The sequence below is a fragment of the Rhinolophus hipposideros genome (assembly GCF_964194185.1).
Source record: "Rhinolophus hipposideros genome assembly, chromosome: 6".
Classification (NCBI taxonomy): Eukaryota; Metazoa; Chordata; class Mammalia; order Chiroptera; family Rhinolophidae; genus Rhinolophus; species Rhinolophus hipposideros.
This window is the reverse complement of record NC_138052.1, coordinates 100,996,374-101,013,786: the sequence shown is the minus strand read 5'-3', so window position 1 is coordinate 101,013,786 and position 17,413 is coordinate 100,996,374. Positions and strand designations below refer to the sequence as shown.

At 47.3% G+C, this 17,413-nt stretch overlaps 3 protein-coding genes across 6 annotated transcripts in view; 1 reads left to right on the top strand and 2 right to left on the bottom strand.

Annotated features, from left to right (window-relative positions):
* SEPTIN2 (septin 2) overlaps positions 1-6,860 on the bottom strand; it is a 29,466-nt gene extending 22,606 nt beyond the window's left edge. The window contains exons 1-3 of the mRNA XM_081052312.1: positions 6,742-6,860; positions 1,678-1,707; positions 402-522 (exon numbers count right to left, since the gene is read on the bottom strand). Of these exons, the coding sequence (XP_080908438.1) occupies positions 402-522; positions 1,678-1,686 (130 nt within the window). The 5' untranslated portion in view covers positions 1,687-1,707; positions 6,742-6,860. The remainder of the gene's footprint in view (positions 1-401; positions 523-1,677; positions 1,708-6,741) is intronic.
* Positions 6,861-17,413, top strand: part of HDLBP (high density lipoprotein binding protein) — a 69,538-nt gene continuing 58,985 nt past the window's right edge. Inside the window, exon 1 of one of the 4 annotated variants that reach the window (XM_081052309.1) lies at positions 6,861-7,121. The gene's annotated coding sequence lies outside the window, so the exon portion shown is untranslated. Of the gene's footprint in view, positions 7,137-7,460; positions 8,493-17,018; positions 17,208-17,413 lie in introns of those variants that run through there. The other 3 variants (XM_081052307.1, XM_081052306.1, XM_081052310.1) reach the window with 3 other exon arrangements.
* LOC308499244 (large ribosomal subunit protein uL1) lies at positions 12,302-13,030 on the bottom strand. Its single transcript, XM_081052311.1, has one exon. It carries the CDS (start codon positions 12,982-12,984, stop codon positions 12,331-12,333), a length of 654 nt encoding a protein of 217 aa, XP_080908437.1. The 5' UTR covers positions 12,985-13,030; the 3' UTR covers positions 12,302-12,330.

The following is a 17,413-nucleotide window of genomic DNA, read 5'->3' as shown; positions in this document are numbered from 1 at the left end:
ACCACAATGTCTTTTGTAACCCAGTCTTGAAGTCATTCGCCTTCACTCATGTGATGCCCTACTGGCTACCCAGGTAAGCCCTATCTGTTCACAGTGGGAGACAACTAGAAAGCCGCCCGACACAGGAGGTGAGGGACACGGGGAGACATGTGGGAGGCTGGCTGCCACAATGAGTAAAGACTTTCACTATATATGAATAAGGAGACGACAGAAATACTACAATTTTCCTCTGAAGCAAAATTTTCTAAAGAATCTTCCTCCCAAATTCTCAAGTTATTTGATTCTGCCAACAAAATTTTCCCTTTGACTTTACAGGTCATACGTACTATTCGTACACCCTATGGTTGGGGAGGGGAGAGTTCCACATATTTAATAAGTGAGGGTATAAGTTAATTTCTTACCGACCACCATTAGTGTGAACTCGAAACCTTTTTTCACTGATTTTCGGTGAACTTGGTTGGGAAGATTTGCAAATCCAACATAGCCAGGAGTTTCTGGATTTATAAATTGAGCTGGTTGTTGCTAAAATCAGATTTTTTAAAAAAAAGAACAAATAAACACATTAGTTGCTTTTAAGATATAATCAAGCTGCGACATAGGTATCATTAGCTCTCACAAATTAAATATATATGCTACATAAATAACACATAAATAACACTTCCTAAAGGTCCCTTCTATCAGAAAACTGATGGCATTCACTTATGAACACTTATTGGAAAGAAAACCAACCCAGTATTATTTCACGCCTAAATGCTGACCTAAAATTACATTTCTGCTAAGCAATCCATAGAAGAAAATACTTCCAGGTATCAGGTGTGATCATTTGTGGAAATTAATCAAGAGGAGATCATGTCTCTATGGAACAGAGCCTCACCAAGGCTGTGAGACACGCAACTTTGGAGTGGGATTTTGAGTATCTAGCTTCAAAGACCATGGAGGAGAAGACTGGGAATGGGACAACAGCTGACAACGCTGAAATATCAATATTCCCTGATCAGTGGACACCCGATATGAGGAATGGACATGTGACAAAGCAAGTACAGTAAAACTGTAGACCTGGGCAGTAGCACACTACAAATGGAAAGAAATCAAGACACATCAATTGATTTGTAAAACCAATTGATTTTTTAAATGTATATTCACATGTGTAAAAAAGAACATTCACACAATGCTATCAGTGGTTATTTCTGGGTGATACTTATGCATTAGATAGTAAGGAATACCCAAAGATTCAAAAACAAAAGGTAAAAAGAAATGACGATCTTGAAACTTCAACCACAAGTTCTGCTTTTCTCAGCATGTCTTTTAGAACTAATTTATTACACAGCTCTGGGCTAATTTGCAACAGCCAATCAAAATAAGCTAATTTATTAAGTCTAAGAGCCCCATCAATTTCATCATGATAAATTATCAGAATTTTAAATTATTATTTGATTAGCCTGCTGAGATGATCTAAGGAGGCTAAAAGGATTGTTACTGATGTATTTAGAAACAAGAAATTGGAAATCTGAAAAAAGAAAGTTCAAAGCTTTTAGGACAATTAATTTAGAGCTCTGTCTTAATGAATCAAATATATCAGTTGTATTAAAAATAATGAATCATAAATCTTGATTATAAAGTTTGAAAACATAAAGCAGTTTCTCTTCATACTGTACACATAGCGTGAGCTCTTCTTACCTTAGACATCTTTAGTGAAGTTTCGTGAATCTATAAAAAAAAAAAAATAGCACATGTATCCACAATGCATACATTTAGCTTAGCATTAATTGACATGTAAAAAAACTTACACCTAAGGCATCAATAGCTTGTTTCACTCAGCTTCTCAATTACATCAGATACTTCCTTAGAAATGGTAAAATTATCACCTCATTGTAAAGATAAACTAGATATAATTAGGTTGATGAAAGCAACCATATATACCTATATTCATGCCATATTTTCAACGATATGCAAACATCAGTGCTGATTGTTAGGCACTGCAGACACAGCAGGTGATAAAGGCAAGTTTCCATGACTTCTGCAACTGTGTCACCTGCTTTCTCTTTGAACCTTTTCAACACTGGAGAGCGCTGTTTGACAGCTGTAGGAGGTGCCTTGAGCTCCCAAGAACTAGACTGAACAGTGCGGCACACAGAGCAATATGAATGAACTACATTCATAAGCTAAGAAGAAGGACTGAGGGCACTGGCATATTTGATAGGTGTGAGAATTTTAGAGATCTTCGGAATTTTAACAGAAATCTTAGAAGCCTTGAGATTTTGGGAAATGTGGGGTCTGTTGGCTAACCTCTGGTAAAAAGTCGAAGGATGAATGCAGTCAAATCTGACTCCCTTTGGAGCTCAGAAACTTATTAGAAAGCTTCCTGCCTCCCCGTTTCCCCCAAACCTTAACATTCTGAATACTGCATACCCTACGTTTCCCTTTTGAATGGAAATGTTCTAAGCACCTTTGAAAAAACGGAGGAGCCTCCACCCCCATATGTGGCTTGGTTAACCAAGGTTGAGAGAGGCTTCATAAGCCTGTGACTCTACAGTCTTAGGCCACAGAAGGGTTATAGTCTGGGTTCTCCTGTTTAGTGGCCCACTGGAGGCCTTGCTCTCACCTGTCTGGCAGGAATGAGAAGGGGAGAGGAAGAGGACGGTGAGATGAATACTTATTAGTATGTGCAGTCTGGAAACTGCTCCTCACTGTGACAGATCATTACTGAGCGTGGGAAGGGGGAGTTATCAGGTGAAACCTAGAGTTCTACATAAGGACCACTAAGGACCAGGTGAAGCTAGATCCAGATTATCCAAAATGCTTTCAGCCTCGGTAGTGGAATTAAGGGACGCTTCAAGTAGGAATGCTAGGCAAGGGAAGCAGCTGAATTCAAGTAAAACACCTGCCATGGTTTATAGCAATCCCTGAATTATAAGTAAGCCGTTTCCTTAGCGTTTTTATTAGACTTGGTTGCTGAATTTTATCATGCCTCCTCAGCATCTGTACATATGATTTTCTACTTTAATTTGTTGTAAGAGCTTATATTGATAGATAGGTACATTTCTGGAATCTAACTGCAGCAAATATCTTGCTGAGAACTTTTGCACTTATATTCATAGACAGACCTACCCCTAGCTACGGTATTCTTTCTCAGGCCTCCATCTGGGTTTGTTATTAAAGGTGTGCTGTCTTCATAAAATAAATTGGTGTGCTTTCCCTTTTTATGCAGTGGCTTGTGTCATTGGTGCTGTGTGGGGTGGATGGAATTCAGCTCTACTTCTGTCTTTTCATTGGTAGATGTTGACTCAGCTGTTCAGTGGTATTCGTCCTAGTAATTAGTTCCATTTTGGTAACTTACAGTGTCTCAGAAATCATCCATTTCTTCCAGATTTTCATATCTGTGGCCATCCTGATACATGTAGTCTCCTATGTCTGATTATACCTCTATACCTTCTGTGGGGTCAGAGCCAGGTGAGCAGTTTCCAGGCTCTAGGCCTCACGAGGAAAGGTGCTGGCTCGTGTAGTAGATGGCCGTCAGCTGTGACTAGTTGGCCGTCAGCTGTAACCAGTTAGCCATTAGCCACTAATGTAACTGCCGTGGCTAGCCTCGGGGTTGGTTGGCTGGCAGAGAAGCAGATGGTGGATTGTGGCTAGCAAGCGCGGATGGCAGATTGCAGATCGTGTGGATCCTACTTCCTGTGTCCCACCCGGCCACCAGTGAGACTGGGGTGCAGGACACACCCCTCGTTGGGGTACCGGCGGATATTTGCTTTTGTGTCTCGACCAGCCACCAGCGAGAATATAGTGGTATGACTCCCCTACCTATGGCTCCGTTGTTTTCCTTTTTGGCCTCCTCGTCTCCTGCGTCTGGTGCGGGGAGTGGGAGCTGAGACCCTGCATGACACCGTCTTTCCTATATTTGCTTTTTTTCTCTAATGGGACTTCTGAGGAATTTGTTTCAAAGAACCTGCATATGGATTTAGTTACTCTTCTATTATTTTGTTCATTTCTTAATATTATCAGAACCAAATTTCTATATTTTCAGTGGTCCTTCATAACAAAAATATGTAAAACCCAAATTCTCATCTGAATCTATGAAGCTTTTGCTGTGTCTTCTTAGATTGTGCTTTTGTTATCCTCCATGATCCAAGGGTTAACCAGAAATGTTACCAATTGGGAGTTACTTTTAAACATCCTCCCCAAGTTTTTAACAGATCATGATTTGTAAACATCTTCTGTAAAAATCTCTTTTAAAATTTGTTTGAAAGGGTATCAAATATATGGTGATGGAAAGAGAACTGACTGGGTGGTGAACACACAGTGTGAGATATATAGAATTGTATACCTGAAATATATGTAACTTTACTAACAACTGTCATCCCAATAAACTTAAAAAAAATAAAAGTAAAAAAATAAAATAAAATTTTTTAAAATTTTCTTTACAGCAGTTACATGGTAATTTTTTAAATTTTCAATTACTTCTCTTTATGACATTGACCGAAGCACCAGGTTTTCAGTGAATTAGCCAGTAACACAGAATGCCAAGCACCATGATTCATTTAAACTCTGGGTACAGACCAATTGGATCTCCCAGACCTCAAAATGTGGTCAAGTGAAAATTTTATCTTTCAGGTTGTGCTCATTCTAGATACTAGAAATTGTTTTTTCTCCTTGATCCATGGCTTCCTTCTTCAATAGAACAATACTCCCATCCGAATTCACAGAAGAAACCAACTTTTCCAAAACAAAAGATGAAGAACAAGGCCAAAACTGGATTATTTGCAATACGTATAAACATATTTTGCTGGTGGCATTTATATTAGTGGACTACCTACAACTACCATTCATTGACATGTTACTCTTACATTTACATACATCACCCCAGCCCACAAAATAACCCTACAATGTCGGTAGGGCCCTGAAAGTCTGTGATTCTTTATCCAGAGCCCTTGGAATGTCCTGGCATTGAAATTCTTTGGATCTGAGAAAGTACACGTACTGTATGGCACACAACACCCTCAACAGCATCCCGGGCACCACCCGCAGTCAAATGCATTTTCTGCAGCAATACGTGTGACCATTAGTACAAAGTGGGATTCGGGCTACATAAATGGCTTCAACCTGATTCTACTGCCAAATGAATTTTGGTGTCCCCTCTCTGGGAAAAATAATGAAAACACTTTTTTCAGCAGTTTGTCCTTGTTGTTAGGTATAAAAAGACGCTTGAATCCCATTTATGAATGGTAATAGAGGGAGGTTCTTCCTCATGCCCTCTCCATTTCCCCACTTTGCCCTGCTAGTTCAAGAACAAATCTGATCTGATGGAAAAGCCCTTTTTCTTCACCCTGAGGTGCTGCACTAGGGGAGAAATCAAGGTGGCAAGTGGGGGAAAAAAAAAAAATCAGTCTATCCTTTATGGCTGAGACCACTGCCGAGATTCAATAGAGCAGTACATGTTGCGAGTTAAGATGCTGGGTAGTGCCAAAAAAAAGCCTGAATCAGAACCACCAAAAATGAAAACAATGATCCTCAAATTACAAACACCAGGACACAACTTCCATGACCCTTCACACCACTATGTATCTCTCCTTATGATGGCAAGGCTGCTTTAGGGCACTACATTTCTCTTGAGGTATTATGATTTGAGTCATGCAACAAGTATTTGAGAACCTACTAGGTGGGGGTCGCTGTGCTAGCAGTGGGTAAGGGTGACGGAGATTCGCACTTCCCCTGTTCCTCACTGGACGGACTAGTGGTCTAATGGAGGACTGACTACCAGGAAGCACCGTAAAGGAATCAGGCGAACACCTTTTCCAGCCAGGGGAAATGTAACCTGGGCCAAGTCCTGACTAACAGAGCAGGGACTAGGCAAGCAAAAGGCAGAGAAGACGGGGAGAGAACTGGGTTCCAGACAAAAGAAAGGGTTTGGGCTCAGGCCAAAAGAGAGAAAGACCACAGCGGACCGAACCAGCTCAGTGTGGTTGGGTCACGTGTCCGTGTGTGGGGAGGACAGAGAAGGGAGGCGTGATAACTGGCAAAAAGTGAGGCCGGAGAGGCGAAGGTGTCCGGGCCCTGTGGGCCCTGTGGGCCACGTGACAGCCGGGCGCATTCGCGCAGCAACGGCAGCCACAGGTCTCGGCCTCCTCACCGCAGGCCCCCCCGGGAATGCTGGGCACCCCCAACCTCTATCCCTCGGGCTCCGGTCCTGCGCCGGGTCGGGGCCTCCTCCTTGTCTCCCCCTCTTCGTATGTGCGGCCAGCGCGGGCCTAGAAAGTTAACCAGGCGGCAAGGACTTGTCGCGGCTTCCTCTCTACCAGGGGCCGGCGCGATGCAAAGGCCCACGTCAGGGCCATGAAGGGATGGCCGCAAGGCAAAAGCGCCCGACAGGCCACAATGTGCACTTTCCCTCCCGAGCTACGACTACGTCCGGCACCCCAGGCTCCACGTACTTCCCACAGGGTGAGCAAGGGGTCCCTGGGGTCTCCCGGGACACGCCCCGCCGCTTCCGCCCGAGCCAAGGCTCCAGGGGGTGCAGTGGCCGGGAAGGGTCCGGGAGAGTCCGGGAGTCCGAGGAGGGCGGGGAAAGGACAGAGCTGGGCCAGGGACCTCAGGCCGGCCGCCCTTCCCCCACACCGCGCCATCAGCCCCGCCCGCGCGACCCCGGAGCGGGCCGACCGCCGTCCCGATCAGGCCCCCGGCCCTTCTGTATCGGCCCACAGTTCGCACCCAGGCTGCGGCGAGGACCCAAAGCTGGACACTCACCGTCCAGGAGCCGAAGAACAGAAGCCCACCGACCGCCCCGCGGATCCGCCCGGTGCCCGCCGTCCGGTCGCGCCCCGCCCCGCGCGCAGGCGCATTGCGTCATCACGCCGCCCCGCCCCGTTGCCAACGCGGTCTTCACCTCAGCGCAACTAGGGCTTCCTCCCTTCCCCCCCATCAGCCGGCTTCCAAGTGCGCAGGCGCAGGCTCCTCCGCGTTTCACACCTCTGCGCAGGCGCCGTGCCCCTCCCACGGCGGTTGGCCATATAGAGGCTGGGGGGGGTGGGGGGAGGTCAAGCGTAGCCTCTTCTCCTTTACCAAGATGGCGGCTTGTGCCTGTTTCGCCACAGTTCCTGCTTTATGAGCTTGTTTTCCTTACGCTGGTAAGAGTGGAACAGGTAATGTGATTCTTCGCATTGTGGATAACTAGAGTGGGAGGAGGAAGTTTCTTTAGAAGGAGCTAAGTGACTGCTGAGGAGAAGAGAGGCGGTCGGGGGGAGGGCAGGTGGAGGTAAGAATGCGGAGCGACCGCGGTGGGGGAGCCTTCGCCCCTGGCCCTCTCCTCCGGGAAGATGGCGGCAGCACCGAGCTGGGAGCGCTGGAGCGGTACCGGGCGGCGACGGCGAGCGGCCGAGCGAGGCTGGTCTAGCCCCGGGCCGCCGTCGTCTCGATGGTTGGGGGCCCCTCGCCTGGATTGGCTGCCGCCGGTCACGTGGGTCGACGGGCCTGTGTGCGCGAACCATAGAGTTGGGCGGCTGTCCCCGGGGACGTGGCCTTTCTGCGCCCGGGGCTGGGGCCTGCGCGGCCCCTCGCCTTCTCCCTGTGGTCTGGTCGCGCGGCTCGGGGACCGGAGGGCGACCTGCCCGGCTGGGCTGAGACGGGAGCCCGGGGAGGCCCTTCCCCCTCCGGGCGGCCTGCAGGCCCCGCCGCTGTGCGATACTCTTCAAGCTCGGCGCTCGAGGGCTGGTTCAGGAAGCCTTTGGAGATGACTCGCGACCGAAAGGAAACCCGTTTCTCGCGTGTCTGATGGGCGACAGCGTCGTGTTGGAACCTGGCGCTGTTGCTGACACTAGGGCATACCGAGGGCATTTGTTGAAAGGTGGCGAGGTGCTCAGAGCCGGGTGCCGAAGGTCCTGTCTGCCCGACTTAGAAAACCAGAGGGCCAGACTGCGCGGAGTTCGCTCACCGTGCGGAACCAGAGGGGAAGGCGACCCGTGTGTTGCTCGTTAAACAGTGGTTGTGGTCAGACGAAGTGGCTGAAGGACTGCAGATGATTGAAATCTTCAGTGACGAGGGTGACTTGCCCTCCAGCTTGGGTGTGATGTGGGTCCCGTTCGGGCGGTGCCCTCGCCTGTGCGCGCTGTCCGCTTGCCTGAGGCCTGTGGAGATGCTGGGTCACAGCACTGCCTGAGGCCCACGCTCCGCGTTCATTGCTGGAGGCAAACCTGGGGTACTGAAACGGCGTGGAAGACAGTGTTTCCCGCTAGAGTTGACCCTTTTGAAGCCTCTGCTATCCGCAAGCTAGACTCACTGAGAACCTTTTAAGCTAGGACGCTTGGAAACTATGTTTAAAGTAGCTGAGAGAGGATTCGTTTAAGAGTGGCTTCCATCGTGGGAATCCCAGTTCTCTCTGTCTGAAGCAGTAACCTGTCCTAAGAGGGTTACCCTTCCAGAACCTGAGCAGACCCCCGCAGGCCCCGAGGGACCACATTTGAGAGCCAGTGAAACAATTTACAATGAGGAGTAAGCTACAGGTATTTCCCTGTTTGAGGACTTGCCTCATCTTGTCTAATCAAGTTCACATCACCTGCGTAAACGTGTGGTGTGTGACAGAGCGCTCCTGAGATCGGCCGCTGGCCCACCTTCAGCACCTCCAGGCCACAGTCCCTCTCCAGTGGGCCGAGCTGATTTCTCAGCCGCCTGATGGGAGACTTTTGTCGTGAATCATCAAGTATTTTTTCCTTTGGTTTTGTTGTTGGGGGGCCTCTGACTTCAGCCTCAACTTCACTTTTTCAACAGTTCAATTCAGAAAACATGAATGGGAAATTGCTGTGTACCAGACACTGTTAAGGGTTCTGGGGGTGCAAAGCTAAAGGATATAGACTTTTTTTTTTTTGTCAAGCAGTTTACGGTCTAGTATTCACTTGTAAAAGAATAATTAGATTACAGTGTTTTTAGTAATGGAAACATATACAACATTTGGATATAGGAAAGAGGAGGCAGTAATTACCTGTTAGAAAGTCTTCACAAAGAATGTGGTTCTTGAACTAGGGTTCAGGGGATGAATAAGTTTTTCCAGGTGGAGTCGACAGGATGAGGCGACTTATGCACAGGAGACACGGGGCAGCGATCGCGGGGCATATATATGGGCAAGAGGTTGAGTATTTGGTAGACTGCGGAGCTCTCGGGTGGTGGAGGGCTTGCTGAGATCCTGTTGTGAAGGACTTCATGACCTTCAGTCAGTCCTATTATCTGAGACACTGACCGGGATGGAGTTTCAGATGATTACACTGCTTGCCAGGCTGACTTGTGACCTTTAGTCCGAGCGGATCAGATAGAGTCTCAATAATGCTTCCCAACTGAAACTTACTCATTTACCAAAAGGGCTTGAGCAGAGAACATGCTTTTTGAAGTACCGAGTGGTACTTGTTTGTATTTGGAATGGCCCGTTCAGTGGACAGTGCTCCCACAGGGCTAGTAAACACAGGATCCCTTTTCTGTTAAGAAATAACCAAGCTCCTGGAAGAAACAGCACACAGCTGAATTCTCAGTTGCTGAATTATGGCTGCAGAAATTCCAAGACGCATGTTGTAAAGGTTTTTGACCAGTAGAAAAGCAGCCAGAGAACCTCAGTGTGGCAGCATGCCTTTTCCCTTAAATTACATAAGCACTGCAACATTTAGCATTTGAAAACCAGGAAAAAAATTAAACTCTTTTCATGTCAGTAACATTTTAAAAAGTGATTACACAAGTTATTTTGGGCCAAAGAAGAGTTTTGTTTTTTTTTCTAAATTGCTAAAATCAGAATCATTTTGGAAGTGACATCCCTAGTAGGCTGTTGTTTTCTGAGCCTCGCTGAAGTTCCTCGAATACACGTAAAGACAGCCAGACGTGTGGTTCCAGACATGTCTAGGCATCATCATGAGGGGTTAGTCATCTTGATGCTTGCTGTTAATTTGGTAGCAATACACTGTGCATACTCTCCCTTAATCCTTTTTGTTGGCATTCATACGAATTTTAAAATTCACAGCCAGGCCAAATGGTGTGGTGCGATCACTTTTCCTTTCCCGGGTAAGTTTTTGTTTTCCATGAAGTTCTTAGGAGTCTTGTTTGGTTTTTATTGTCTTAATTTTCTACGTATTTGTCACTGAAACTGAATCCCAAATTCACTAGTTGTCTACATCTCTTTCAAGAAATTTAGTCCTTTTTATCTTCTGATGAAATTCAGTCCGTTATTAACCTCATCTTGAATCTCTCCCAGGCCTCCAACCTACTGGAATCTTCCTGAAGCTCTCACCTCCCCTTTGGGTCCTTGGTTTCTTGGAACCTTTGTTTTTTCTTTCTTGAGTTTTTTACCCTCTCGTTTTGATGCAGCACTTCCTCAAGGAGTTGCCTGGGAAAAGATGCAGGAGAGTTAAAGGTGTGAGAACCTGGATGTCTGGAAGTGCTTTATTCATCCTACCCTCATACCTGCGGGAGAGTTTGGGCACCGTTTTGCTCCTCCGTCTCCCATCTGCCAGTGTTATTGTTGAAGCCTTTGTATGTGATTGTATTTTCTTTGCTGATTGAAGGATTTTCTGTGAAATTCAGAACACCCAGTATAGTGATGTCCTTTTGAGTTTGTTTTTATCTAATGTCTTGCCCACACTTTGGGCTCCTTTCTTTGGAATCCCGTGCTTCAATGCTGAGGATTTTTTATTTATTTATTGCTTTGATTTCTTCCCATTCACTTTCTCTCTCTTTCTAGAATTAAACCATTGGACCTTCTGGATTGACACTCTGATTTTCTTAGGTTTTCCTTTTTTTTTCTGGAAGACATTCTCAAGTTTATCTTCTAGCCCTTCTGTTGAGTTTTTCTCATTTTATTTGGAAGAGCTTTTCCTTGTTCTCTCTGTTCCTATTTTATATTCTCCTGTTTTTGTTCCATGGATACAGAATCTCCTCTTATGTGAGGGCATTATTGAGTTTTAAAGTTTTCTTTTCCCTGAAGTCACTGTTTGTTTCAGGCTGCTTTTTGTTTGTTTAGCGCTTGTGCCTTTCATATCAGAGCCTTTTCTGGCTTTCTGGTGATGTTTTTGTGCCTGCTCATTTGTTGGGGCTTGTCAATGGTGACATAACTGTAGAGGCACCTGGCAGGGCCATTTCCTTACAACACCCTGTTAGCTTCTTGGGTTACCCAGAAGAAGACCTTCTAGCCTCTTGCCTGGCTGCCTGCGTTCAGGGGGCCAAGGGAGGAAAAAGTCTATAGTCTTAGCAATAACCCTGGAAGAACTTCCCCTGTCTTCAGAATGGTTTTCCACTGTCCACTGGAACTGGTGTCCCCATCCAAAGAGTCTACTTCCCCCTTCAGAGAAAAACAACGGCCTTTGGCCAGGGCATGGGAGTCCTGCCCTTTTTAGTGGTGTTTCCTTACCACTTTTGCATGGCAGTGTTCTTAGCTCACAGCTTGAGTTTCCCTGAAATTGGTAGTTCCTCCTGCTCTTTGCCTCTCCTGTGTAGCCCACTTGTGGGCTTCGCTTTATGTTAATGTGTCCTGAGACACTGGGCGGGAAGTAGACAGAGCTCGTGAACGGGTTAATCTTCACAGTTAAGAATTCAAATGGCCAGCAAGCAAAGCAAGATTTCAGTTTCACTGATGATCAAAGAAATGACATTAAAATCATATTCCCTTGCAGATTGGGAAAAATAACCATGAGCATTTTAGTTATCGAGGGTGAAGGGACAGGTATGTGAGGTGTGATCAAAAAATACAGCGAATGTTTTTTAGAAATGCATTATTACAGTAAAAGACAGTGCCATTGATCGCTCCCCAAAATACCCCTCCTCGCTTCCAACATCCTTATCCCATCGTTCTGGCCACTTTCTGAAGCAGTTCTGGAAGTCCTCTTTCCTGAGTGTATTTAGTTGTGCTGTCATGGCTGCCTCGATGTCCTGAATCATTTTGACTTTGGGGAAGAGCCAGAAGTCACACGGTGCCAGGTCCAGTGAATGATGTGATGAGGACACATTGTAATGTTTTATTTGACAGAAATTGCCGTATACCAAAAGTGACGTCACGCAGTATACACGCGGTATTGTCACAACGGAGGATGATTTATAGCATACTTGAAAACACCTTCTCAACCGTAGCTCACACCCAACTGACTGCACTGAACAAGTTGAAACTTGTCACACACTGTTACTAAGGTTCGACGCGCTACTTCCCATATTGAAGATGTGCCTTTCCGTTGGATGGCACTCGGCAGCAGCGTTCACTGCATTTTGTGATCGCACCCTGTACTCAGATGTTGTAGAGTGACTAGTTTTTTTTTTTTTTTTTTTTTTTTTTTTTTTTTTTTTTTTAACGGTAGCACTACGGTTTATTAAGCTGTCTTAGTACAGGCGCTGGGGCTTTCCCATGGTGCTCTTGATATATAAAGCCCGGACGTTCTGCCAGTTCTTTTTGAGCAATGACACCAGGAAATTGACAGCTAAGTGGATGTTGTACACAAGCTCATCATCTGTCATTTTCACGTGGCCAACGGCCACTGCCAGACAAAGCACCTTCTTCATCTGAAACTTGATGGTGGATTTCACTTCATCGACTTTGGCCACCATGTTCTCATTGTGGGTCAGCAAAGAAGGGAACTTGCCAGCCTTATTCAGGCCTGGGCCCAGGATTCGCGGGATCTGCTTGATCAGAGACTCTGAAGCCAAAAAGGCATCATACTTCTTGGCCAGCTTCTTGACCAGTTTCTTGTTCTTGTTGAGTTTCTTCAGCGCTTCGATGTCCATGTGGGGGATGTCCACGGCCTTGGCCTCGTCACAGTGCTGCTGGTCCCCCAGGACGCAGACGGAGAACTTGGGGCGCGGCGTGGACTTGAGCCTGACGGTGCCCGAGAAGCGCTTGTCCTTCTGGGGGTCATAGTTCTTCAGGCTGATCTGCAGCTCCACCGTCTCCAGGAACTTGCGGCGCTTGCGCTGGTTTCCGTGCAGGACCTCCCGCACCGCTTCGTACAGGGTGTCGCGGGAGACTTTGCTGCTCATGTCGCCTCGCGCCGCAAACACCGGAAAAAAGGAGAGTGACTAGTTTAGCTTGTCGGGAGCTTGTCGGCCCTGGCAGTGCCTATCGTGCACCCTGGCGTCACTCAGTTGTGCTTCCAGGGATTTATCCTGTAGTGGTGCGGGCCCAAGTGAGCAGAGTGTATTCTTTTCAGCAATGTTAGTGTTCGCAAAAAAAACCACCCCAAAATAGGGCAACTTCAGCAGGGGATTGTTAAGTTATGTTCATTCCATTCAACATGCGCTTGTTGACAAATAAGGAAAATTTAGAATGCATGTGAAACTTGGAAAGACGGCCATGATGCATCTTTAATGGAAGTAAGCGTAGCAAGTGGAGAAACAATGCATATAATGTGACCCTGTTTTTATTTAAACCATGTATTAATATAGCCAAGAAAAAGTCTTACATAAAACAATTCTTTCTTGGGGAAGAATCATGAGGGATTGCCACTTTTTGCATTGTTTTGTTGTAGTTATATTTTATAATAGTTTTATGCTAAAAATTACATTTCTTGATAGACCACTGCAACAACCTTGCTGTAGCCCCCTCAGCCCCTGCCCGTCCTACCCAGGCGGTGCTGTGGGTGAAGGGTCTTCTCCGGAGGCTTACCTCTGCCCTGAGATCCCACCCCTGGGACAGCAGGCCTTATCTGGTGCCAGCAGAGGCAGGAAGTTGCTGGTGCAGGAGCCAGTGGTTAGTTAGCAAGTGGCGTTGAGCAATCAGTATGAATTCTTTTCAAATAATTGCTTTCTAAAAACCCCCTGAGGTTTGCCTTTTACTTGTATGAATTGATAGTCTTAGACATTCCTGGAGGTGGCCCTGTGCATCTTGCGTCTTAGGTATAGATTGCTGGGCATTGGTTCTTTCTAGTGGACAGGACAAAGGGTTGGGGTGTTTACACAGGTGAGAAGGCAGTGCTTGGTGTGCAGACAGAGGACTTGGATCAGATCTGTGAGGTCTCCATTTGGGACCTACTCTACCTCAGTCCTGTGACTTGGTGTTCTGGATCTGTAGCACTTTAGTTTCTTCCTTCTGCAAACGAGGAAGCTGAATCTTTGCGGTCACTGTCCAACATCCCCGCCACCTTTGATAGCACTGAACCCTTGGTCAATTCAGTGTATCAGAAATTTAGTTTTCAAGTTGGGGAGAATGATACTTGGAACTGATAGTTACTCATATCGCAAGCATCCCGTTTTGTGAACCACTTCAAGGATAGACGCACGAGTGACACAAAAAGCTTTGCTATTAACACTGTTATTCATTGTTTCCCACGTACCAGGCATCATGCCCTTTCCCCAGCAATGGTTCAACCAGGCAGTGTTGCCCCCAGAGAACATCTGGAAATGTCTGGAGACATTTTGGTTGTCCTGACGGGGGAGCTACTGGCATCCAGTGGTTAGAGGCCAGAGGTACACAGCATCCTACACGGCCCAGGACAGCCCCACAATGAAGAGCTGTCTCATTCAAAAGGTCAGCGGTGCCAAGGGTGAGCAGCTCTGGTTTTCAGTGTCAGTCCTGGGCAGGGCTCTGGGATGTACCTGTCACCGGCTCTGGTTTTTAGTTGGAAGAGTAGAGACTGGGCAGGTGAAGCCACTTGCAGGAGTGGCTGAATTGGGACAGTGTCGCCTGCACTGTTAGAGTCCTTATGGGACAGATACTGATGAAGGCGATGGTAATAGAAAATCCTCACTGAGCTTTTTGTCCTGTGTCCTTTAGGATTTTGACTGTCTCTCACTGATTCAAGCACCAAGTAGTTAGTTTTCACCACGTATGTATCCATCAGTAGGTTTCAGGTAAGGAAGTGAACAAATTAAAGCCCCAGTCCTAAAGCATTCAAGGCCCAACTCTGTGGTCACCTGTTGGTGACTGCTGCTAGGCCACCTGCAGCCACTTCAAGGGGTCAGATCTCCACTCTGGGCTCTTGCTGGACTAATGTTCCATCATCCTGTCGCAGCAACCCAGCGCCACCACCCCTGGCTGCCTCCCTGATGTCACAGGAAGGCACATATGGAGTGACCCCATCTGGCTTTCACCTGCCCCTCCACCCCAATTCTGGCTTACAGGTTAAGCTGGCCCCCGTGGCACAGCCAGTAACTTGGTCAGGGCATGTTTTGACGGGATTAACCGACAGGACCGTGTCAATTGCTAAAATTTTAACGCCATATTATGAACATTTGTCCTTTACCCACTTTTGGTGAATTTCAGTGGACAGCTAATTGTCCAGGCTCCGAGGGGGACGCTAGACAGAGGAGTAAGCCTGTCTGCAGGCCAGGTCCCAGCGTGTTGCTCTGGTGTTCCTCAGCCACCGTGGAATGGCCTCCACCAACAGCTTCGCAGAGCAGCTCTGGAGGGTTGGGCATATGTGGATGGACAGACCGCCGAATGCAGAAGCGTGCTGCTGCGTGCGTGCCTCTGCCGGAGGGCCGCACAGTGCTCCGGCGGCCAGGGTTCCTGCGAGAGGCGTCCCCTTGTGCTCTCCACACTGTCACCGTCCCAGCACGATTTCACTATCTGACTGGCTAGCAGCTCGTTTGGAGGCCGTGGACTGAGCTGGGGACCAAATTTGGAAGCAGAGCCATAGTTCTTGGCCTTGCTCTGCTAAGAGAGAGGACCCCGCGTAGCATACCCACATCAGCTCTGTCATTGATTACAGGCATGTGCTCTTCCCAGACATGAGGTCCGATGATGGCACTTAAAGCTTCCAGACGCAGTGCAGGCTGGACCACTGCTACTCTTGTTTTCTTTCTGGAGGGGGAATAACTGCCGCCGGTGCTCTCAATGTATGTCGTTATCTCTACTAGAGAAACTGATACACCTTCCAGAAAGTTCTGTGGCATGAACTTGGTGGTGCTGCCACAAGTTGGGCCTGGTTAGCTGGAGTGAAGCGATGGGGACTGGGTAGTAAGGCATTGTAAGCCAGATGTCGGACTGTGCCCAGGGCCAGGCCCGGGGAGGGCATGGTGGCTGAGCCCCCACTCCGGGTTCTAAGTCATCCTGCAAACCTGTGTGTGTGGTTCCTGCGGGAGGGAAAGCAGTCTTCCCGCAGGTGCCTCGATAGCAACTGGCTGCATGGCAACCGCTCCTGGCCCTAGGAGGGGATTTACCTCTGCAGGCTCCTGGGAGCTGCACTTCTGAAAGAGAGAGGTTGCCACAGCACACAGCCTTTGGGGGAAATGGCGAAGCTAGAGAAGATGTTCTTATCTTTATTGCAAAAGGACCAGAACCCCTTGGGACAAATAGAGGTCAGAGGGAGAAAGGAAACTATTGAAGTACAGGTTAAATAATTTTAACGCTGGGGGGTCGTACATTTGGCTTTTGTTTTTTCTGTTCCTGAAATTGGGGTCGAGGTGAGTGACTTGTTGAGAAGTCGTTATGCCTTCAGGGCTCCCTCCTGAGTATAAAAATGTATGGTTTCTGATTCCTTGTTACATAGGGTTGAAAACTTGTTGCCCTCTCTATAACTCTTTTTCTTTAGAAATTACAGAAAGGAAAGAGGAAAGGATGGCCCAACAGGATGGCGGCTGCCTTTCTGCTGTGCCATTCTGACATGGGAGCCTGCTACCTGATGGTGCCCCATACAGGATAAAAGGAAGGCCCTGGCATATGTCTGAGTGGGAGGGACTTCCTGTGCTTTGTGCTCTTTATGTGGGACTCCCAATATCTGCTGGCTGGAGTGACAAACAAATATGCTGCAGTTGTTTTACTTTGTAACAAATGTATGTGTTGCTCTTCATTTCACTCTCATGTCATAGGTTTCTGATTTTATTAATCCTTAGCTCATTTATAAATATCTTTCAAATGAACTTACTGGATTATATGTACTATTTTGACTTTTTCTGATAAGTAGGTTAGGTGGTCCTGTAGCCCTGGCTTAAATCAGTGTGTGTGAGATCAATTTGAAGAATCCATTTCTTTTCCTTTTGAAACAAGGCTTCTATTTTGATACATTTGCCTATGCTGGGAGCTGACTCGCCAGCCCCTGAGACCAAACTTCTGTGTTGCCTTTGTCGTTGTGCAGTGATCTCGGCAGAGCTGCCAGGCTGCGTGTGCACAGGGCCCCTTGGCTCCCAGGCTTCGCCCTGTGGTCCCTAGAACGTCCAGACAAGAGCCAGCTGCAGCCAGGACTGCCCATCAGGCTGGGTGCTGTCGGGGTCCACCCTTAGTTTATACAGGTACTGGAGAGGACCATCATGTCCTCTTGAGATTGGTAAGTGCAGTTCTGTTTTGAAAGATTGGGTAAATGGAGAGAAAAGGATGGTGTTATTGGGGGAGAGTCAACAATCGGTCTTTAGAAGCAGGGTGGCTTTCCTTCGAGCTGTGAAAGATGCCTTTGCTTTTGGAGCAGCGTAACATGTCAATCTCTCCTCCTTGTCCTTGGTTGGTTGGGGCTTCCAGAATGCTTAACTACTGCAG